Source organism: Zonotrichia leucophrys, chromosome 4A (assembly GCF_028769735.1).
Source record: "Zonotrichia leucophrys gambelii isolate GWCS_2022_RI chromosome 4A, RI_Zleu_2.0, whole genome shotgun sequence".
Lineage (NCBI taxonomy): Eukaryota > Metazoa > Chordata > Aves > Passeriformes > Passerellidae > Zonotrichia > Zonotrichia leucophrys.
The window spans coordinates 11,722,438-11,747,240 of NC_088174.1; the positions used below are offsets into that span (position 1 = coordinate 11,722,438).

The 24,803-nt window shown below is 39.8% G+C and overlaps 1 protein-coding gene across 1 annotated transcript; it reads right to left on the reverse strand.

Annotated features, from left to right (window-relative positions):
- Positions 1-1,356: 1,356 nt before the first annotated feature.
- On the reverse strand, positions 1,357-23,987 carry WDR44 (WD repeat domain 44). The gene is made up of 20 exons (XM_064712546.1): positions 23,851-23,987; positions 17,535-17,568; positions 15,683-15,757; positions 14,544-15,174; positions 13,840-13,970; positions 13,651-13,743; positions 12,582-12,718; positions 11,478-11,561; positions 11,050-11,156; positions 9,925-10,076; positions 8,358-8,496; positions 8,205-8,269; positions 6,873-6,986; positions 5,962-6,084; positions 4,851-5,042; positions 4,587-4,688; positions 4,211-4,326; positions 3,633-3,760; positions 2,859-2,990; positions 1,357-2,423 (listed from the first exon to the last, which is right to left on the reverse strand). Exons 1-20 carry the CDS (start codon positions 23,922-23,924, stop codon positions 2,329-2,331), a joined length of 2,724 nt encoding a protein of 907 aa, XP_064568616.1. The 5' UTR covers positions 23,925-23,987; the 3' UTR covers positions 1,357-2,328.
- Between the last annotated feature and the right edge of the window lie 816 nt (positions 23,988-24,803).

Sequence of the window (24,803 nt, forward strand, 5' to 3'; positions counted from 1 at the left end):
GTGCCTGAATAATGAAAACAATAACCCTTTTTTAATGAGCACCTGAGTATTCAACAGGTCCGAACACAAACATCTTAATACAGTTTCTGGCAGCTAATGTGCAAACCTAAAAGTTCAACTTGTATCTCGAAAGCAGTCATGTTGAAAAAAAAACCCAAAACCATTCAGATGATGAAGAGGTTAGAGAGGAGACTTTGCATAGAACATGTAAAAACTGCCCAAGTGCAGGCCATTCATGCTGCAGGAACCCCTCCCAATGTCCCTCAGCCCCACATGCACCTCCAACACTGCACATTGACAGCAGCCAGCTCTTCAGTCACTCAAAGCTGGCTTGGACCCATCCTCTTCTGTGTATTTCTTAGCAGCTAATAAGAGCTCCCTTCTCCTATTACTCATCCCAAATTTTGGCATTTACTATTTTAACTAGAATATGGGAAAAGCAGGAGTGAAAGAGCAGCACACACACACAAAAACAGCATACCCCAAACCCCCAGTGCTAAGCCCATATGCCTTCTCCTCCAGTCTGGACTTTTAGTTCCAGAGAAAGGCAAGCCACAATATGCCAAGACTCTGGAATTAAGGTACCTGTGAGCAAAGTGATGGCATTGTACTGCATAAAGCAGCTTCTTAACTTGTATGAGTCAATAAATATGTAGAACATCTATAACAAACCCTAGAAGTGTCTGGGAACAGCTCACAGAAATCTCACTTAGTTACAGTCTTCTACACAGATACTGCATATATTATAGAAACTGATTTTTGGAGGCACAAACCAAATGTCTTCTTGTGCCACCTCCTCAAGTCTGTCAGTGGAGCTCAAAGTAACAAAAGAACCCTGAGATAGTTTAGCTTGTTTCATGCAGGTATTTTCAACTCTGAGTCAAATTCATCCAACTGTGTTAACTGAAGATAATTTTATATAATGTGTGTACCATTCTTGTATCTATTTTTACTGATAATAAACCCCTTTGAACTGCCTTTCTTGTCCAAGACAATTCTATACAAAGTCATAGCCAAATTCACCTGAGAAGAAAAGAATTAAATGGTGAGTGAGACTCACCTTCTGCCTTTCCATGTCTTCATTCTTCCACTAATGGGAAGGAGAGGATTCTGTCCACACTTCTGAAGTTTTCCCTCTATGAAACTATTATATAATTACTCTTAATTCTACTTTATATCCAGTTGCAGTACTTCATTCCCCATTCTTTCAGAAATAAAGATGTGACAAGATCAGGAAAAGTAGAACTCAGAAGGTAACAAGTGCTTGCAGGATCAATGATCTCAGAAACTGGTCAAAACTACTTTAGACAAAAGGCAAATTAACAAATCAAAACAGAAAAGAAGCAACAATTTCCAAGTGTGTGACCAAGTTTAATGATACATTTGCTCTCTGAAACATTTGACCATCAATAACATTTCATGGGTTATCATACCCAGAATGTTACTTCATAGGTTTTTATATGAATATTTACAAAGACTTTCAAAATTCAGTGGCACTAAACAAACAAGAAGAACTTAAAACTTTAAGCTACAATGCTTAAAAAATGTAAACAGTTTATTTTACATAGTTGTAAAATATAAGAACTTTCTAATGCAGCTTAATTTTATCTGGAAGGTGAATATATCCTGGTGCCCGTGAACACGGAATGAGAGAATTCTTTACACAAGTATTGTGCTCCAGTGTGCAAAAAATTATATATAAGAAAGGAATCTAAAGTCCACAACAATTAAAAGACAACAAAAAAATTTTCACGTCCTGAAGTTGAGAAATTTATAAAAACATTTACACATGGTTGCTGACCCATCAAAAACTTGCATAACTTAAAACTCTGAATATTAGCTACTACAAATTCAAGGTCTTTCTCCAATGGAATTTTGTGCAAAGATCAGACTACATTATTCAGCATTTTTCCAGCCTTCCTTTCCCACCCCAGCTCCTGACATCTAGTGGCCAGAAGCACCACTAAAACCCTTTTGATACAGGTTCCAATTCGTGCAGTTATCCCAAAGGCACACACATGTGCAGACACGATTTTGTGCAGAAACCTGTGCAGGTTCACAATGACATGGCAAAACAACTGTCTGTAGAAAGTTTCGAGTCTAATGTTTGGCAGGATTATTCTTACACATTCCTCTCTGTCCTACAAGCCCAGGTGTTAATAGGCACACTGCTTTCCAAGGATCCAATATTTGAGTAGCCTTAAAATAAAGATTTAAAAATAAATCAGCCTGTAACATTATTATATTAGATACTTTGCTTTTGCCTGCATTATTTATGGAATTTCAATCCCACAGTACCATAGCTTTATGCTGTCAGTTGCAAACCAACTAAGATACATTTTTCTTTTTGTTAATGAAGACTTTAATTGCTCCAGTAAAGTCAGCTGATAAAAGCACTTCTGTGTGATCTGTCTTCAGAGCTCCTTAACAAGAATGAGAACAAATTGTTAGTTCATTAAAAGAAAAAAATATATATATAAAAATCACACTCTCATTAAAATATATGACATCACAGTGATACCCTTCTTCCTTTATCATATTTCTGATTTCTAGCCAATATTTCAAGAAATATCTGCATTTCTTTTCATTAATGGTTGGTGAAGCTCTATCTCTTAACAGCTCCAATGTAAAAGGAACAATCCTAAAGTACTTAGGATGGCAACTGTACCCCTCATCTCACATCCTCCCTCAGCTTTTAAGATTGCAACAGCTGCCCAAATGTTCAAGGTGGAATGCTAAGCTGGAATATGTACCCATGCCACTGCAAGAACTTTTCTTCTCAAGAAACCCCCACCCAGATCAGAAGTATTCATAATATTTTCCTGCTCATGCCATGGTACCAAGCAGAGTTCACCTACCAGAGGGGATGGTGTCTGATATCTCACAATCTTCTCCCTTGCTTTCAGCTTCTTGCTTTTCAGAAGTTTCCAGTGACACCATCAGACCAGGATTTGGAGCAAAGATTGCAGAGGTGACGACGGCATTGTGCGCTGCAGAAAGACAATCCAATGTTGATTTTTTGATTACCTTGCTTCAAGAATTTGTTCATTTTACAAGAACAGCAGGCAGAACTTGCAGTAAATATCCAAGAATCTCAGTGCTAGTGGCCATCAGGTAAACTCAGAATTCAAGGAACAACTGTCATTGTTCTATAATCTTGGGATTCCAGAAGATGATCTAAGTGCCCAAAACTAAGTGGCAAGAGGTCCAAAACATATTTGATAGAAACATGGCCCACATTTTCCAAAAACAGTGTGTATGTGGAGCAGATAAAAGAGCTGCTTTTTTCCCCACCCATTTTTGGTTTTAGTCTGCTGTGAAAGAGAAAGTTTGCATTTGTTTTCAAAGTCACTTTTCCATAAAGGATTATGGGTTGATAATTATTTTGATTTCTAAAATCAGCCAGCAAAACATTACATTAATTCAAAATCTCTTACTGAAACTGGACAAACTCTAAACTACTTTGTCTCTTGCCATCCCAAGGAGAGTCTCCTGTGAACAAGGATTCCTGACAGGCCCCCAATTACCATGCACCCTGCTAAGAATTTGTTCACACTAAATAGCAAATAAAATATTTCAGTTTTCAAATCATATGAGCTTTGATAAAACAAAGATCAAAAGTTGGGTTTTACCTTTAATGCCTTCCCAGAAGTCATTTCGATCTCTTCTTACAGATGTAAACTTGCTCAGGTCATGGTATGTACTCCAAATGTAGACATATTTATCTTCTGAACCACTTACAATGTAGGTAAAATCATGGCTAAAGATTCAAAGAAGGAAAAACATTACTTTTCCTAGCTGTTCAGGCATGCATTACAGCAGCTCTGCATCTCTGAACTCTGACACTAACTGGGCTACAGCCGAGGAAGTAAAGATGATTTAATTTGGGAAATTTATCTGGAGCAGGGGGGCTGAGCAAGATGATCTCCCAAGGTCCTTCCCAACCTCAGCTGTAGCACAGTTCTGCCCTCCCAGCAACAGTAAAGGACACACAGCTCACTGTCCACAGGATGCAAATGCATTCACTCACCCACAGGAGCTCCCAGCTCATCACTCTTCACCAGAGTCTCTTTTTACCTTTCCATTCCAAGCCAAGTGACATTTCAGCAGCTCAGTTTTATGCCAATGTAGATTATTTAAACAAAACCCTCCATACTTCAGCCACAGCATTTCCCAAATCCCTAACTCCATTGTTACAAAACTGTCTTACCTAAAGCTGGCTTTGATTTGGCTGCTGCTGTTGACATAACCTTTGTACTTCATAGATAAGGACAGATCTCTTAGGTCATACAATCTGATTCTGGAATCATTTGATGTCACTAGTATCTAGAAAAGAAATAAATAAATTTAGGAGTGGGAACAATTAGCCACTTGCAACCATTTTTTCACCTTCACATTAATCAGAGCATAACATCATTAAAAGAATATATATTCTATTTTACCACTACTTAGTATTGTATTAGCCTAAATCAGCAAACAGCAAGGCTCATTTCAGTAGTGTTAAAAGATTTGGCACAAACTTACTAAGCATTAGGTATAAATATCAGAATTCAGTACTGGTCCAAAGCTGCACTCAAAGACAGTACCTTATTTTCTCCAGGCAAAGGTTCAATGCCAGTAATTTTTCTTCCAACTCTATTTCGACCTCTGGTAGAACGCACGTGTATTTGTGTGTGATACTTCAAGTGCTGAAAAGATATCAAAATATGTCCCAAACTGAAACAATTGTGTAAAAACATTAGCTTGCTTCAAGCTCTAACAGGTTTGTTTCTTGGTATTCAAATAACCATGACTTCTAAATCCGTTTGTTATTTAACATAAAAAAATCCACAGCCTCAAAGTTTGTTTACCTCTGTGTCATAAAAGATGCATCTTCCATCATAGGTGCCTATCACTGCATATTTGCCATTCTGACAGAAGTTGGCAGCTGTGATCAATTTTGTCTGCCCATCGACTTCATTCCACAATGCCACTTTTTTGTCAGGAATGTTCCAGAGTCGGAGTTTTCCATCCAGTGAACCACTGAGGAAGTACCTGTCATCCTGAGAACACACACAAGGTTTAATCTCCACTTGTGCTATGAGTAAGTTTCTGCCTTCCTTAAAACCTTCCCACCCCATTTCCAAACAGCTCTTCTACAGAATTTCCCAGTAAGAACCCTCAGACAAGCTGATTGTAATTGTTTAAGAAATTTGTGGCAAATGGAATTCAAATTCTTACAGGTTTTTGACAAGATTACACACATGAAGTTATATCTCAGGTTAGAAAATTGCTCACTGTTAGCACAGGTAGTTTCTACCCTCTCAACACTCATCCTGCCAGGAGCTGAAAGCTCCTTTCATGGTTTCCCATACATCTACCAGTTCTGAATGTTTAGGGAACACTGACAAACACTGTTCTTCCACTTGAGTTTTATTAATATTAGGAAGCCTGATTATAGTATTTTTAAAAATTTATAAAAAGTAAGTTGAAATTAATCCCTTGAGGCCTCTGATCCACCTCCCCTGCTTGTAGCAAGGACAGTTACAGTTCCAAAAGTTTGATCAGGCTGTAGTGGGTTATATCCTGTCAAGTTTTAAGAATTGAAGGATTCTGTGGTCTCTGGACAATCTGTTCAATCTCATTATGATTTTTTCCCCACAAATATTTAATCACAGTATCCCTCACTGGAAATTGTAACTTTTCACAAGGTTACTCTACACTATACCAGCTGTGATGGTACAGCCAACAGGCAATTCACTTTCCCCTTCACATGTACACATGGTTAAACCCCATGGACAGTCCTGGTGAAGTTCAGTGAAGATGAACACCAAGTTCTGGAATATCATCCATGAAGCATATTTTTGAAGTGCACAAACTCTATTATTCAATCTTTTTATTTTTTTAATTAAAAAAAAAAGGGATAGAAAGTTGTAATTTTAAATTCTACCTCTCTAGAAGTAAGAGGGCAGTTACACTTACCCTTGGATGGAAAGCTATAGCAGTGACAAAGTCTATATGCTGGAAACAGCAAAGACATTCTCTTCTTGATATGTGCCATAATCTGACAGTTTTATCCATAGAAGAAGAAAGCAAGAAGTAATTCTGTGAAACAAGACAATTCCACAGTTATTAACAGACACAAAGTAACTAGAAATACAGAAGCAATTTGATTGGTAGATCCTTACCAAGGCTATGCTGCCATAAAATTCAACATTTTATATTTTCATATAAAAAGGTTTATCCAAATTACCATTACTGATCAGTGCTTTCCTTAAGAGCTGTACACTGACCCTTGGTAACAGACAATTTTCTGGAACAATCTCAGTGAAAATGAAGATTTGGAATGTAGTTAAAGTATTCAGAGAAGAAATGCCATGACAGACCTCAGAGATGCCTGAGATGCTTCAACCAGACTGTATTCCTAAAAGTACAACTGCATTCCCATGTGGAGAATTATCTGAATAAGTCTAATGTGAAGCAAGGTAAGTCTTTAACATAGATGTATGTGTTCAGCAACTTCAGAACGTGGCCACTTTACACAAAAAGTGAAGCACACTGAAGACAGGAAAAGCAGTAACACCATATAACAGAAACCACACAGCTCAATGGAAAACCCTCCCACTCTAAATAATTTACATTCATTATTGAATACACAACTGTAATTGTTACTGGCTTGTTTGGGTTTTTTTAAGACCACTCTTAATTACACAAGCACAAGAAGGTTGCTCACTTTATTTCAGCTATTTCAGTGAGAATAAATGTTGCCTGTACAAAATTTCTCTTAACTTCAAGGATCATTTCATATTGTTTAAATGCATGGTTCCAGTGGCAACTGACAACAGAAAACAAAGAAAATAGAGAACTGTATATCCTGTATTAAGGTGCCTTACTTTAGACCAGGAAAGATCAAGAAGATCTGCTGTGTGGCCTTTGTATTTGCAAAATGGTCGTTGCCGAAACGGAGCATTTTTATCATCTGGGTCTTCATCAACTGCACTGCAAATCTATCAGAGAAATGTACAGAAATATTACCAAACATTAGCTGGAAAAATTTACCATGAGGCACTTACTGCTTAGAAAAAGCATAAGGACAATAACAATTTGAACAAACAATATTGCACTAATACTAAACCAAAATAAACATCAAGTACAATGGGCTGTGAAGCATCATCCTGGAAGTGCAAAATTAAGTTCTAAATTTTCCATTTTACAGCTCTTATTCAGTGGGATCGGTTTGACAGCAATTTAAGCAAACACCTGAAGATAAGCTTTTGGAACAAAGTATCTCAACTTTAAAATCTGTGTTCCACTTCAGAATATAAACTGTGAGTTCAGGTTTCCAAGTTTCTAGTGCATATCATGAATGACAACAAGTAAGAGACCAGTCCAGAATTAACAGGTGTAAAATCATAATTTTTAAAAGCCCTAGAAGTTCCTATACAAAACTTCTCCAGGAAAAAAAACTAACTCAAACCAAACAAAACCCAACCACTCAAAACAGCATCTCTGGCTTGTGTGGCTTAGCAAGCCCACTCATTTACATGAGTTTAAGAACAATTGCTGGCCTCCCTGCTTCCCCCTCTGCCAAGACAACACACACTAAATAATGCTACTGCCAAGATGTTCACTTAAACCCTGATTTTGTCATCTGTTTCTTATACTACTGGAAGCCAAAACCAGAAAAAAACCCACCTTAAATACATTCATTTTAATGGCAAGGTTTACTACAGTATCTGGAAAATCTACAAGCAAGAGTGTCTGAATACTTTTCTTCAGTCATGTTCCATTTTTTCTAAACAGATGTGAAAAATTTAAATCTGTCAGGTATCATTATGCTTCTGAGAATCCCATTGCTCACTTTGGCCTTCCTCAGAAAAAACATCAAGTCAGACAACCACAAGTAATGGTCAGAGATAAAACACTAAGACAGGAAATTCAATGATGTAGAGTTTCTCCCCTTAGCAATTCACTCAGCAATCTCCTCTGGCAGGAGGCCACAGCACAGCTATGCAGATTTTGTAATGCTTTAAATTCAGTGATGGGCTTCCTTGCTTGCACCCCAGGTACATGGGATTAACAGATTTGATTGAAGACTTCTATTGATACAACAGTTTGACAAAAAGACACAAGCCAAGATCTCCTTAATGTGTGTTTGGATAAAGCAACAATGAGGATTTGGCATTACAAACCAGACCATCTCTTCCCCTCCCTTGTGTACCTACCCCTGCATCAGTATCAGACTTGGAAGAATTCAGGCTCTCCTGAGAGGGAGAAGGGGAGACACGGCCTGGAACACAGACAGAAACACCATGGTCAGCACCAGGTTCCCAAACAGCCAGAATTTCTGTCTCAGAGCTCCAGCCGTGCACAGATACCTTCTGTGTTGTACTTCATGCGCATGTTATTGAAATAGTCAAAGGCATTCTTCAAAACCCATATCCTCACTACATTGTCCTGCCCTGCAGATGCCAGTAATCGACCACAGTGAGAAAATTTCATTGTCCAAACAGCACCCTGGCAAAATAAAGAGATGATTAAATCACAAAAAGCGCTTTTCTGCATACCAAAAAGATTTTCTACAACGTCAACTGACAAGATTTTAGACATACTCAAGATACCACAAGTAAAATAAACTGTAGATCAAAATGCTGATAAGTAATTGTTAAGACTGGTGGATTGTGTAACATATGTGCAAAAACAGTTTGAAAGAAAAAGGGCATAGGGCAGAAAGAAAAAGGCCCACAGGGCAGATGACTGCAAGAGAGGAGTTACAGGACGTCAGCACTACCACAGAATTCCACATAAGACTTGTACAGTTATCTGAGGGGCTCAGAACCTCCTGCTTGTTTTGTGGAACTGACAAGTACTTGTAGCTGCACTTGAGGTTTGCATGCATTTTTTTAAAGTAGAAACTGTGATTGATTACAACCAAAATGGGTACTACATATATTTGTTATATTCATCATTGGCATGAGGGTTTTGCAAAGCCTGATGGTAACAATTCTCTCTCCATTGCCAAGTCCAAAGAGTTACTAGTCAATAAAACATAACCACACAAGCAGTATCCCATTTCCTCCTACTACTGAATAAAGAGCTACCAGGCATTTGACTCCACCATGCTCCACCAATCTGGAGGAATTTCCTGGGTTTAAGAAGTCAAATATTGGCATGATGGAAACTAACAGGGATTGCCAGCAGGAATGGAAAGTTCACTTGTGGATGACAACTTGGAATCTCCGGTCACTGACTGCTGTGGGTCATTACCCTCAGCCCAACACTCAGAGATGAAGGATTGCTTCCAGTGTCAGACAGCTGCTGTCAGCAGAAGTTTGGGAAGTCAGGAATACTAGAATGTATTCCAGACTCATAGGGAAGCATGCTCACTTCAAACAGTGACAAATAAGTAGCCTTTCTGCCTGGTTCTCCACAGGCATCTCTGCAATATCCTATCCTGGTTTCTCCCCACATTATCATTCTGAACCACATACTCCATTAACCTCTCCCAACTTTTGCCTCCAAAACCTAGGAAGTATTTCTGTTCAATATTGTGTTCATCTGTCTAATAGACTCATTTATTTATTGCTGAACAGGTCAAGCTTGCTGCTCTGTGCTCAGTTCTGATGGAAGAAAATAGCCTATTTCAGCCTAAAGTTTTAACTGCAGGAACTGAAAAAAACAAATACCACTTGATACCATAATTCTTCAAAGGAGAGCTCTGGAGAATCCCTGATGCCTAGGAATCTACATGCTTTTTACCCCCTGAAGATCTGGGCAAACCAGTCAAATTTTCTTTTATTTTTTTCTTTCTTTTTTTTAATGAAGTTTTTCCACAGAGAATAAACCTGACAGTCATTTTTGGAGGTCAGCAAGTAAATAAAAATGAGAAGTTGAATCTCAGGATGAACAGATTGAGCAAAATCACAGACGGAACTTGAGACCTACCATATGCTCTCCACTGAGATCCTGAACAACTTTAATTTGTTCAAAATCATAAGGTCCCTTGAAGCCATGTGCTGCTTTGAACTTAACTGGTCTTGTATAGGGCATTCCTTCATCATCACTGGAAGAGGGATCATCTTGATCTGTGTGAAAGACTAGAGAAACACAAATTCAGCACTTGATATTGCAGCACCTATTTAATATGTTAGTAAGCTTTTTGGTAGTGGATTAGTCTTGAATTAAACAATTTCTATAGGCAATTTAAAGATCTTAAAGCAAAATAAGAACAGTATTGCATTAAGGTCTAAAAATACATCTGCATTAATTTTAGGCTACAGCAAATCCAAATACTGAACACTGAAAATAAGAAGTGCTAAAAATTTTTATTCTCCCCCTTTCTTGGCACCTGTCTTGCATTCAGGAGATCCTGCACTAAGTGATTTCTGTCAGTTTGATGTGTGCTGAAAATGAATCTATTGGCTTCTTCCCTCTGAGTACACTGCAATGGCCTGGTGATTTGCCCATGAAGTACAAGAATTGCAAAAGAGCTGTGGCCAACAGCCACTGGCAACACAAGACACTGAAGTGCTGCATTTCCATGGCACTTATCTCAGGCTGTGGTTACACCAGCTTGCTGCAGCACTAAAAATCTGTCTGAAAGATACACTGATGAAACAAAAAGAGGAGAATTCAATTGCAGTTGGGAAATCTAACAGGAGCTCATGCTGTATGAGAATTCCAGTTGTAGTACTGGTTGCCAAAAAACAATCTGATTTACTAAAGTAATGAAGATAATCCCCACTTTTACCTTTGCTGGAGTAACTTTCCAAAAATGTGTATGTTTTGATATCAAAACCTCTTTCTAACAGCACAACAAAAAATCAGAGCATTAAGCTGGTGTAGTTGAAAAGGTCTCTCAAGTATTATTTTACAAGAATTTATCCTTGTAACCTGGTCATCTCAAAATGCCTACTAAGCTACAAGGTACAACTCTAAAAAAATCCTATCACCAACTGTAGAACAGTGGTAGAATGCAGCAGGGTCTGTTCCTCTGCCAGCTTTGATACCTAAAAGCACAAAGATAAACCAACTACCCTATTGAAAAAAAAAAAAAGGATTGTCACTTACCTTCATCTCGAACACTCTTAACCTTATTAACAGCACGTTCACCATATTCTTCAGCAAGGTGCTTTGCTTTCTTCACAGATTTGCCAAGGAACTTTTTCAGTTGAGTCCTTAAAAACAAGGGTACATTTTCAACACATAATAATGGAAAATTGTCTTTTTTTTTTGCTACTATAATCAGTAATTTTGATTTATAATGCAACCTTTTCTTTTTTTATTACTGCTTCTTAAATAAGCAGTAAATTTGACAGCAGTAATGCAATCTTCAGTTCAAGCACAGAGCTACAGGCTTATGTAAAATCAGGTATCACTAGTAAAGTGATTACTTGAAAGATAACTTGCTCAGTAATCAGAAGGGAAACTTCAGCTTAAAAAAATAAAATCTGTTTTTTGTTCCCAGGGAAAGGAAAAAACATAAAACAGCATCTTACGTTTTCTGTTTTAACCTCCCTCCATCAGTGTCAGTTTGCTGTGTCTGCATTTTGTCTTCATCATCAGACTGTGCTGCATCATTACTAGGAAATACAGAAGTGACTGTTTAATGGGATATCATAATGAATCTAAATTGAGTGAAACATTAGTAAAGTAGGCCATGCATTTTAGGATCCATCTTTATTCCTCTATGGAACACATTGGAAAAGCATGGATGTTATTTTAATCACATAATAAACAGGTCTTTCAATTATTAAGCATCTTGATACTAAAGCTGCAGGTGTCAGATATATTATTCCCTGCCACAAATTTCCAACTTAAGCTTATAGTGACACTTTGAAAGCTAACAGCAGACAAAATTCATTTAATTACTAGGAACTGGTAACATGCCACTTTGTTCTCATACCTTGTTTTCCACAGATCAAATAAATTAATAGTTGTTAATCCTGAAATAGAAGTTTTTTTCACAAAAGAGTTCTAGAAAACTCTTTTAGTGAGCTTCTAGAAAATTGAGCTTCTCAATAATACACCAATGCAAAAAACCTAGAAGTTGTCTCATGTATAAATTCATATGGGCCTTTGAAAAGAACATCTAGACTGACATGATATTCTCATCATTAAGCACGTGTCATTTTCTATCAAAGATTGCAAAAAGATTCCATTTTACACATTAGAAGGATCTAAAACTCTATTAAGAACAGGCAAACCTCAAAGCAGTCAGCTGCACTAATGACAACAGATCTTCAGAGAAACAATCTCCTATGAAACACTGAAAAAGCTACAGGAGGTGGTGGCATGAACAACATCCAGTACTTGAACACGAAATGTGTTTAATTCAGCACAGAAATGACATTTAGTATATCAAAGGCTAACTAGAGATCAGTGGATTTTCAGATGTACTTGCTTGTCAAGTTCCAGCAAGATCAGCAAGTTTTAGTTAACTTGAGAGAAATCAATAATGAGGCTGCTTCATTGAGAACTGGGAATCAGCTCAGATTAGTCAGACAGATGGATCTGGGCTCTTTTCACCTGCGTAAGAGCGGCTTCCGTTTATGCAAAACCCGTGAGAGCAACAGCATCTTGAAAGCTCTCATGATTCATACCTGACATATTCTTTAGTTCTCCTCATGATATGCAAAGTCAGGGGATTAATGCCTGTTGGCAACTTTTCTTCTGCCAAACTCAGAGGTATTTCTTCACCTGTATCAAGGTTTTTTATCATTACACTTGCTAGAATTTCCTATCAAAAAAAAAAAAGATGTAAAATGAAGAGAATTTGATTAGACTTGAAAATCTAGAGTAAAACAGAAATCATCAAAACTTACAAATTACTTATCTTAATGGGAAATTCTGTAGCTCACTAAATATTTATTTTACAAAGACAAAGTTTAAATTAGCATGTTAGTGCAAACATTATCAATCACTAGACAAAGATGAACAGTTATATATCACAAGCTTCAATTTCATAAATCAAAATGCAGCTATAGAGACATCAACCACTGCCAACACCCTTCATGCTAATATGAAAATATATTATGTAATTAAAAGACATTGCAGTCTTCCCCTTTCCTACTCCAGCTGCTGTATCTTAGGTTTAGCCAAAGGCAAATCTAACATACAGGGAGAAAAGGAATTGAGAACTGACTAGCACCACAAAGGAAAAGATTTATTTGGGGTATCTCATGAATGCTTACAAAGGTTCACCAACAGTTAAAAAAAAGCTGTACAGTGATAGACACAAATGAAAACTTACAAAAGCCAAATATAATCAGAATTAGTGGAATTATTAATCAAAGAAACTATTTTTTAGTATGAGGAAAATAATTTTCCTGTTGCTGACTCCTTCCCCTTTTAGACACATGACAAAATGCCAGGTTTGCTGCTGTTCCCTCCCATGAAAATCCTATGAGGTGTTTGCATAGCTACCAACACAAACTTGAGGGCATTTCAGTCTGTTACAGCTCACACTTCCAAAGGTAAAGGCACACATGACTCAGGGACACAAAGTTCTTAGGTGGACAAAGCCAGCTGTGCCATCGCTCCTATTTGCATTGCTGGTGACAGCATGCAGTGGTTCAGAGAACAAGGAGAGACCTGACTACAGCAACTCATTTATCAGACAGGGAAAGCAAGCACAAAGGTGTTCCAGGTACAGACCACAGCCATAGATACCTCATCTGTGAGCTCTCTGCCAGAGTTAGACCTGGGTCTTTGTGGTCCAAGTACTTCATTTGTTGTTTGGCCATCAGCTGCTTTCCCATTCTCCTGAAACGGTGCAGACACAGATTACATTATCCCTACTGTATCACTGAAGCAACAGAAAATGTTCCAGTCATCAAACTCTCAACCATTTCCCAATACCTGGGCAGTGACAATTTTATCTCCACTAGTTGCACTGGCCAAATCCAAGGAAGGCTGAGAATCTTTGGGCACACCTTCTGTCACTGAACTTGAAGTTAAAAGACCACCAGCTGTGAAGCTGTCTCGAGAAACTGAAAAGAGATTTATTAGAAAGAAGAGCATAACACTTGCCATAGAGATCAAATCCTAACATCACTTACAGTCCTGAACACCTTTACTGACCAGTTTGGTATTTTTTAATGATCAACTGCCACCATATCTAACTTACAATTAAGTATTTCATATACAGTTGGAGGTTCAGGCATGACTTCACACCTAGGCCTCTTAAGCTTTATTAAATTCTTTTTAAGAGTCATTTCCTCGTAACCCAGGACTACTCATTTTCATAAGAACTCAGTCCACACCTTGACTTGCATTTCTATGCAAATACAGACCACACACACATTTCATTTGAAGTAACTGTTTTTAACTTATGTATTGATGAGTCAACTTCTTGCTATAGTTACAGATATTTAAGAAAGTCTGTGCATGAGGCACATTTGTAAAGCAGAAGGGTATTACTTCATTGCAATAAGCTAAGATTGTTGCATAATTTTTTACCTATCAACTAAACTAAAAATCACATGACTGAATGATCCTTCACTCAAAACACAAAAAAATAATACCCTGTAGATAAATAAACCCATCTAAAATAGAACACTTGCCTTCTAGAACAGGTTTTTGCACTTCAAACTCCAGCTCACTCTTCTTCTTGCGGGGAGGCGGAGCTGGCCGGGCGGGCGGGGGCGGCCTCGGGGGAGGGACATTGGTGGGAGGGGGGGGCCGGGCTGGGACAGGTTTCTTTGTGCTGGCAACTATGTCAGGCTCTACAGTCAGCTGCCTCGGGGGCTTGGCTGGGGGCATTTCTTCTGTTGTAGAAGGGTCTTTGGTAGATAAATCTGAAGCCACTTTCTCTAAAGTATTTGTCTCTTTCTTGTCTGTTATGTCCTCTTTTTTTGATGTTTCTCCTTGTGCTTCAGTTTCATCCGTTTTATGGTCAGTTGCATTTGTTACTTTTGTTGGTTTATGAGATTCCTGTTGGTCAGAACTAAACAAAAGCTTCCCAGACTCCAATTCAGCGTCCTTGCACACACTCTGATCCTCTGGTTCTCTAGTGTCTTCTGGTAATGGTATTTTAGCAGCTGGTACTTCTGGGACATCACTAATGATACCTGCTCCAGAAATCCAAGCATTTGCATCTGAAGTTGGAACAGTCAATTCATTTCCTCTAGATGCTAAAGCATCATCCTCTAGTTGTTGGGCCTTCTGGCTTTCTTCTATAATACTGTCAATAATCTAGAGAAACAAAACAAAACCATTATACCAGTCACCAGCAGGCACTTCCTGGGTAAAAAATCCTGTCAGCCTGCAAAATACCCACAAGAGCTCTTCCACTGAAGAGTTGTTTTATATACAAAATGCAGTTTGGTTAAAAAGGAGACCAGAACCTTGGTGCAAAAATGGGCATATTCAAAAGATAAAACAAAGTAACTAATTTCCAATCTTCTTCAATATATTTGGAGAGAAAACAAAACTACTTTTTGTTAGGAAACAAAAGCTGCTCATTCTTCAGAGTTCTCATGTACTGCTAAATATGATTCTGTAAATTACACAAATAATTCAAAACTGGTGAATCCTAAGTATGTTTTTAGAACACAGTTTGATTTTTACCCTTTAGATGAACATTTTTACTAGCATTAACAACTAATTATAACCTATGGTAGTTTCAGGATGAATATTGATCATTAAATGATTTAACATTTTTTTGTGTGATGCTGGAAACTCAAAGCAATATTTAACTAACCTCTTTTGAATCATCTTGTTTCATTTCTCGTACAAATGTTTCATTTCCAGCTTTGTGTAGTTTATTGTCCGTATCCTACAAAAGAAAAAAAAGTCGTAAGATGATGGTACTAACTTCTTCAGTAAGATGATCTAACAAAAATACAGCTCCAACACATTAAATAGCATAAAGGACAAGAAATCTGACACATCTTCACACATTACTGCTGTCAGATGTTTAAACAGTAATGCTCAGTACACACGAGAGGTATTTCAGAGTCATGCACACCATGCAACAAAACAGGCAGTCATATATAAGAGGCTGCAACCTCAACTAAAATCAAACTGAAGGCAGCAAGAGTTCAGAGAAATAGACACATGTAATAATCTGCAGCAAGGAAATTACATATTAAAATATTTTCTCTTTTATTTATCAACTTTTAGGAAAGGATGCAAGAACTACATAACAGCCACATACAGTAGAAACTATTTAGAAATTTCCAAATTAAGGCAGGCAGCTCTATCAAGTGGTCACAAATATGCTTCTGAGGTTCTAACATGGAATCTTACATTCTTGCAAAGACAGCTGCAATTACAGAAAAATTCTTCCTCCCTCTCCACTCCCTCCTGCCACAAAGCATTTCTAATCTAAATGCAAGCTCTACTTTGCTTTATTATTAAAGTTTATCTTCAAGTGTATGATGACATAAATACTTAAATGTAATCAGTGCCTACAGAAGCCCATTATATTAATTTCCAATTCTGTTGACATTAAACTCACACACCTATTAGACTTCGGACTTAGGAAATATTTCTTACCCATTCCAAGACAAATGACACCATTAGTCACACATTCACTGAACTGATATGCTACCAAGCACAGAAACTACTACTTTTTCCACCTTCAGAAATTTAGCTTAGAACAAGTACTTAAGGAAGATACTTCAAAAAATTCAATAATCAAATAGCAACCTAGAGAACGTCATAGTTAATAATTCATGAAGACATTAAAGTTAGTTTTGAAGTTCATTGATTGCACACAGTTTAGTGAGAATGATAAAACAACATTGCTTGAAAGACTTACACATGTAATACTTTAATAATTAAAGGGACATTAAATAGAATACAAACTGGGGGTAAGGCCCTGTTCCCTAAGAGGTATAGCAAGATATGGTATCACTGTTAAAATACTATTGATTCAGAGCAGAGTGCTGCTGACAGCTCTGAAACACTGGCTTCACCAGGATTTCCCAACTTTTGCAGACAAACCTACAAGAAGTGTTGTACAGCAGCACCTTTGGCCCTTGTGAGAGCAAGAAATGAGTGTTATTTGCACAAGGTTCCAGCTCCTCACCTATTCACTGTGTGCTGGATTCAGGCTCGCTGTCACTACGCACAGAATACCAATTACCTGCGTGGGAAGTGGCAACGCTGTCTCATTAAGCTAAATATAGTGGTTTATCTTCACATAACCTAGGGGGGAGGCTTCTGAAGTACAAACATTAAGATCTTTCTTATTTTGGAGACAGAAGAGAGCACAATCAACAATTTCATATAAATCAGGACCAAAAGCCAGGTGGCTGCAGAGCCTTGTTTACTACTCACAAATCAGTTGAAAGACACAGTTCAGTAATCACATACAGCTTAATTAAATTGCACATACACATTTCAGAATAAAATGAGCTTCGAGACACTGTAACATACCCTAAATAAAAGGAAAGCTGGAATTTCAAGACAAGCACAATTGCTACATACAACAAGGAAAGTCTGTAATTTCCTCTGTGTGCAGATGTCAGGGGTACTGTAGCACATTAGGTGGAGATACTCAACCCCTTGCTCATCGACAAGCACTCGACTGATTTTAAGAAACTCACCTTTACTACATTGGTTCCAACTTTTGTTGGTGACCTGTCAGAAAGAGAAGACAGACTTAGGTAGAGTTCATAGACAATAAGCTTTGTTTTAAACAGTCTACAACACAGCCTTCCTTTGCAGGAACTGTATACTTGATAATTTGGATGAGCAACAAAGTGAATGTTTTTCACATCACTTGTACACAAGTTCCCTACTCTATACCATACACAGATCCACAGCTTCTACAAATTCTGAGAGTTTGCCAGCAGAATCTTTTATGAATCACCTATCACCCTTTTCTAATAAAAGGATGTTATTCCAAGTACAAAACTAAAACCATTTTGCACTACAGAGAATTCAAAATTAGCATGTGTATGTCAAGCATTGGGTAGACAATGAAGAAACAAAACTCTCAGAGAGCAGAAGCACAAACACTCCAGTACTCTGCAAATCAAGTGCCTGAATCCTGATCCATAGAGTTACCACTATCACACCACTCTGCCCCTCAGACTCTGTAGCAAACCTAAGATCTTGTTTCTAATCAGGACATTTGGTATAAATAGAGACAAAATACACTTTAACAGGAAGGAACTGGTGTGCACTACTTTCCAAAATACAGTTAAACAGTGACTTAGCATTAGCAACCACTCCCACACCACCTCTGGTTACACTAATTACATGAAAGAACAAGTTATCTTAGGGGAATGGTATCAAATAATTACTTCTTGTCAAGTCAATTCAATTAGTGGATGGTCAGCTCTTATTATCTCCTGAACTTACATCTTCTACAAGACTTTCAGAATTCTGGAAGATATTTAAATATTGAATCACACTGCTTACTCTGACTACAGAATCTTGCTGATACATAAAGGAAAGCTTGGACCAGATGATTTTTCTGGGCTGCTTCCACCCTGAATTGCTCTATGATTTTATCAGCTTGTCAGTCACAAGCAGAGACAAAGTTGCAGATTAATTCCCTAAAAGCTTACTACCAAAAGAACTGCCTGGATTGCACACAGATCCCAGCTGACCACCAAGATGAGTGACACTGAACCCCAAGTATCACCTGGCACCAAGCAATACACACAAATATTGAGATCTCAGCCTCATTCGCCCCTCCTGCCTCCAAAATCATTCTAAATAACAATACTTCCTGAAAAAAACCACAACTATTTCCAATTGTTTTTTAAGAATTTCAGCTCTTCTCTTTACCATCTGGAAGCATTTAATCACAAAAAAGCAAAGATTCCATTTATACAGCAGAGCTAAGTAAACAAGAAAGCACGGTGGATTGTTATATAAACACTATCATTGCAACTAATTTAACATGCTACACTAAGGTGCTTCTGTCCAAATATTAACTTCAGGTGCACAATACCTGTGACACTGTTTTGAGCTACAATCCTCCTAGAAAGCTCTAACCCCAATGGGCAAAAACAGGACAAAATACTTTGGCCAGAAAAACAAGAACATTTTTTGTTACGCAGAATACATTGCTGGGAAAGGCCTCAGCCTGTGTGGGATTTCTGGTTACTGAAACATTTTCAGTTCCACTATCAACTCTTGGATATTCTTAGGAGCAGCAGAAATGTGTCACAGTTCATTAAGTCCATGAGATGACTTTAACAATGAAATATATTTATAATTACACCATTAATGCCAAGGCTTCAGCCAGGTTCCTATTTTACAAGACATCTGCTTAACAACCTAAATAAGACAAATCCTTCAACTGCAAATAGATATTTTGATTTTATACTGTGACACTTCCCACTAATTGGCCCTCACTTCTGGGACAGGCAACTCATTCCTACACTGGTTACACAAAATAGGAGGTTCAAAAGACACTGCTACTGTTTCAGACTTCTTCAGCTGATTAGTTTTGCAGAAAATCTGCACTCAAACAAAACCAGATGTTACTTTCCATGCTCAGGCTACTCAGCTACCTTGGGAAAAAGGTGCTTGAGTGATAAAGGTTAAAAAATAGCAGGTGTAGAACATAACATGGTGCTGTTAGCTTGACATAACCCACACACACAGTTAAGGAGAAGCTTTACCATGGCATTTACATGCTTTTAAAATACTGGAGAGCTTCCACAGCTGCTTGGCAAAGCCCCCACTTTCAGATCAGTTTGTAATACAGGCAGGTAAGTTCAGAGTCTTGCCTGAGAGGATTTGAGCTGTGTGTCTGTCAGCAGCATCGCTCCCAGAGTCCTGAGCAGTTACTGTTTATGTGCTACCACATTTACACCAGGTCAGCCAGCTCAGTAACTGAAATCTTCTGCAGCTCAACACAACTCTGGAATGGTCTTGTCCTCCCAGCCACCAGAACTTACAGCCTTCTCCATGCCCCTTCACTTTAAGCCCATTAATTTTCTGGATGTAGTGCATAAACCTTTGCATTTTTAAAAAACATATATACAGTGGAAAAAAGTGTCTGAAAATATTTACGTAAGATCAACCCAAAGATCAAATATTGATTTGGCTTTGAAAGGTCAGGCAGCACATGAAAACTGACATATGCCACAGAAAACATAAGGCAAAAACTAATCTGGTGTGAACATTTACTAAAAAGTGGGATTTATAAACTGATAGCAATACATCTTCTAGACTTCATTTCACCTAAGTTCTAAATTATCCTACATTACACCACTTTTACACCAGTTTAACAAAGGAAGGCTTCAAGGTTATCTACAAAGATTAAACACAATTCAAAGAAATATCCCATTTCACTTGCACAAATAGATGTCTGATTAGTCTGAAAGTCAAACAAACTCACAAAGAAACTTTTTTTTTAAATTGTTTATCCCACTATCAAATTCATCCTGACAGTGAGCAGACCACAGGAAAGTTCCCATTCTTACTATCAGGGAGCTCCAGCCTAGCACCTGTTTGAAGAGGGCTTAACGTTTTCAACACACGTTGTTGTTAAGTTTTGTGACAGAAAACAAAACATTCAGCCCTTCAAACAAAAAACAATGTGAGTACTGGCCTTGGGCAAATCCCAAAGCAACCGTGCCTGCCTTCCTGGAGGATGTACATTGTTCTCCACCAGGTGTGCCAGTAGCAGCTGGGAAGGTGTTTGCAGTGCAGAGCAGTGCCCTGTGCAGAACACGGGCTCAGCAGCCAGCCCAGAAGGGCCCTCAGCCCTGTCCTGCACACCGCGTTCCCTCCGGCCCGGGAAGCTGTGACTGCTCCTGCTGCAGCTCTCCGTGGCTGTCACACCTCCAAAGCTACAGGGATTCCTGCTGCAATGCATGTCTGGGCTGCCCTGGGGGAGCTCAGCAAACTCTGAGTGCAGAAATGCATCTGCAGCACTGAACACAACCAACACTTCCCACTCCATCTGTTTGCTGCCACGATCAGCTTTGCACATTGGCTAAAACACTCATACACACAAAAATTGTACTAAAAACCTCCCACATGTCAATGGGGCACAACTTACCCTTACCTGTCTTCTACACAGAGGAACACTAAATTCTTCAGGAAAAGCATCAAGACACCTTCTAAAGTACAGGACTACTGAAGTTTCAAGTCAAGAATTTAAATAAACCAGAGGATATTTCTCATTACCTACACCATCTCTTTCATTTGGTTTCTCATAACAATTTTTAGGATACAAGCATACTAGGAACAAACTTGCCCCCTCACTGTTAGGCACAAGAAGTCCAAATAATTTGGTTTAACAGTTCTTGATTTCAGAGTGGGTGGATAACTTTTCCTATAAATAAAATACAGAGGGTCTGTCACGTGCCTGCATCTAACCAAGTGTGCTTTACTTCATACTTTCCTTCTCTCAAAATCAATATCCTCCTGCATGGGACTGGTCAGGCCTCTACATTTCAGCATCTTTTCCTAAATTCTTCCATGGTTACAGTGCTTCTAAAGTGAGTGACAGAGGTTAAATAGGGGTATCTTCTGTCACACTACCTCTCCCTTTTTACTCTGGACTTAGTTATCCAACAAGTGGACACCCTCCATATATCAAAAGTAGGATTAGAAAGAAAAGGCAAGATCTAGAGCAGAAGGGAAGCACAAAGGCCTCACCAGAGGGCATACAGTAATCTCAGAATATCTCCAAACACACCTCACCTTAGAGAAGTCATCACCCCAGAAGTGCTACCCCAGGAATACCACCTCAGACCATTCTAATCTGAAGGAAACACTTTGGTTTCGGTAATTTCTGCTGATTAGTTCTCAAAAAGCACCAGCTACAGATGTAGTCAAGGATGAGAACATGGTGCTTTCCCTGAGAGGCACTCAAGCATCAATAATTTAATAACTTAACAGTGGGAATTGGGAGCCTACATCCAACTTGAAAACTCCACTCTTACAGACCAGACAATTAATAAAGCAAGTAAACAGCAAAGAAGTCAGCAAGCTGACGTGAACACTTGGCACCACTTTCAGAGTTTCTCTATCAGCAGCTATTAAACTTCCCCACATAGAACAAAGGCTAGGGAGGGAGGAAGCTACAAACCTCACATTTTTAATGAGGGCAAATGTATCTACACTGCTTTGCTGCACACTAGTGCTGCCAAAAAGGACTCCCAGCTGATTTTACTGATCATCAGAACACTGAATGCAGGAGGAAATATCTGAAACTGCAGAGGGCAACATGTACTTGTTTTTAGTTGCCTTCCCTGCAACAAGAAGGTTTTGATTTTTTTTTTGGTGGTCCCACTCAACATCATTACACATGCAAAATAATATACCAGCCTGCTTCCTAGAAGTGCCCAATGCATGTGTGAAACTAGCTCTTATGAAATCTCAAAGCTTATTTTGAGAAAATACTGTCCATATTGTTAGATTCAACAACAGACTGAATTACAGACCAGCAGCTGTATTGCAAACTAAGCTCACAGACATCACCTCCTTACTTGACTCAGGCTCACAGAATTCTATTGACTTGAGTCAATGATGCATTGACACAGGTTATGGAAGAGCACTAGAGAAATTAAAAGCCCCTTTCACTTTAATTTCTAGTGAGTGACTTCATATTATCGAGTTCTGCTTAGATACTGGTGGTGGAAACCTGCAAAGCCAGGACATGATCTGTATCAGACAAAAGGTGGATGTGCAGTTGGGCAGATTTAACAGCTCACTTCTACCAAAGCCTGCTTCCCCTTTCCTGTCTGTGGTCTCTAGTCACACTAATCCCTCACCTTCACCCTCTCTGTCCCAACCTTGACAGGCTTCAGCTGCTTTAACTTATGGAACAGTTTTTGCTGTTTCTAGTTTTCAGCTGTTTACTTTGAGTTAATGCAACTCAGAGAAGAGTTTCATCAGTACTTCTAGCAGGAGGTAAGCAGTTGGAGAAAAATCTCATTTCAGTACAAGCACTGTGAATCTGGCTTATCACATCTTGCAGAACTGCATTCTAAGATGTGCTTTTCACCAGGCTACAGCTAAATAGCTGAGCTCAGAAAAACTTTAATACAGGATCTGAAGGTGAGGAGAAAAGATCTAGTCTTTCCTTTCTTCGACCACTGAGTCGCAGCTTAAAACAAGCTCCTTGGTCCAGTATTAAAGCTTCAAATTGATCCCACAATCCATATCTATTACTCTATAAACAGGCCATGTGAAACCTCATCCTACCACGTAAAATATTGAAGAGGTTTGGTCCGGGCTACACGAAAACCAGAACTGATACAAGGCATAACCTATCCAGCACACAAGCAGAGAGAGATTTCCAACAAGAGGGGCACATTTGGCTGACACCAACAACAGTGTCAGGGTCCGTTCTGAGGCAGCAGCACTGGGACAAACCCCACAAAACGCTGGGAAACCTTCACTGCAGGGACCAGCTGGCTTAGGGCAAGGAGCATCAAAGCGACACCGAATCACAGATTTGTCAGGGCTGGAAGGGATCTCTGGAAATAACCTAGTCCAGTCTCCATTAAAAACAGTAAAAGTAATAAAGGCACCACTAAAAACAGAGCACGGAGCACACCAGAAGTTGCTCTTCACGCAGCAACAGCTGCCTGTTGCTGACGAAGCTCGCTCTCTTCGCCTTCCTCAGAAAATCTGTTACTTTTATCGCATTTCAGGGATTATTCTGTCGATGCCGATGCCATCTCCGCCCGTCTCCTCCCAGCCCTACACCCGCTCCCGCCTCAGGAAGGCAGGTATGAGCTCATCCTCCCTCCCTCGGCCGCCGCCGTCCGCACAGTGCCGGGCGAGCCCCGCTCGGTGCCCGCGCCCTCGGCGCTCCGAGCGCACCCCGAGCTCCAGCGGGGGCCGCGGCCCCGCTCTGACCCCGCTTCCCCCCCGCACCCCCGGGAGCTGCCCAGAGGCGGCGGGGCCGCGCAGAGGGGAGGGAGGGCAGGGCGAACTCACGGCGCGGGGGAGCCCGCGGGGTGCACGTCCTCGGGCGCATCGTAGAACTCCTCGGTGTCGCTGTCGGACGCCATGGCCGGGCCGGGCCGCCACCTCCGGGCACCGCGGGCCGGGCGGCGCCGCGCGGGTATCGCGAGAGCGGCCCGGCCCCGCCCCCGCCCCGCGGAGCCACAGAGGGCCGGCAGGGAGGGACGGAGGGAGGAGCTCCCCCGCGCCGCGCAGCGCCCCCTGGCGGCCGCCGTGAAGGGATGAGGGGGAGCCGCCGCTGCTCGGCCCGTGCGGAGCCCCCGGATCGCAAAATCACTGAACCGAGCGGGATGGAACGCACCTCGGGGTCACCGAGCCCAGCCCATGGCCCAACACCGCCCTGTCAACCAGGGCATGGCACCGAGTGCCGCGCTCAGTTTTTCCTTAAACACCTCCGAGACCGTGACTCCATCACCTCCCCGGGCAGCGCCTTCCAATGTCTGATCACTCTTTTGTGGAGAAATTCTTCCTAACGTCCAACCTAAACCTCCCCTGGCGCAAATAAAGGCTTCGTCCCCTTGTCCCGTTGCTGGTTCCTTGTGAGAAGAGCCCCGACCCCCACCTGGGTCTTTTCCAGCCAAAGGATTCTGTGATGGAACCAGGTGATAGAGAATTAAGATGGTCTACTAGACAAAACGACAACAACGATTTAAACGGTTTTTTCTTTTTAATTTCTGTAATGAATGCTTGAAACCGGCAGCAGGAATTAAATAATATGGTTCCTTATTTGTTTTTCCTCATATTTTCCTTCCATAAATTTTCATCTGATCTTCTGGTTGGCTTTGACCTCTCAACTAATTATGAGTAATCAACAGCAACTCCCAGAGGAAAGAGGCTTCCCCTTGAAGCCTGCATAGCTTTTAATATTTGCTCAGTAATATATGCCTGTTCCTGATCCAAAACACTTAATCAATACATGTGAGCAG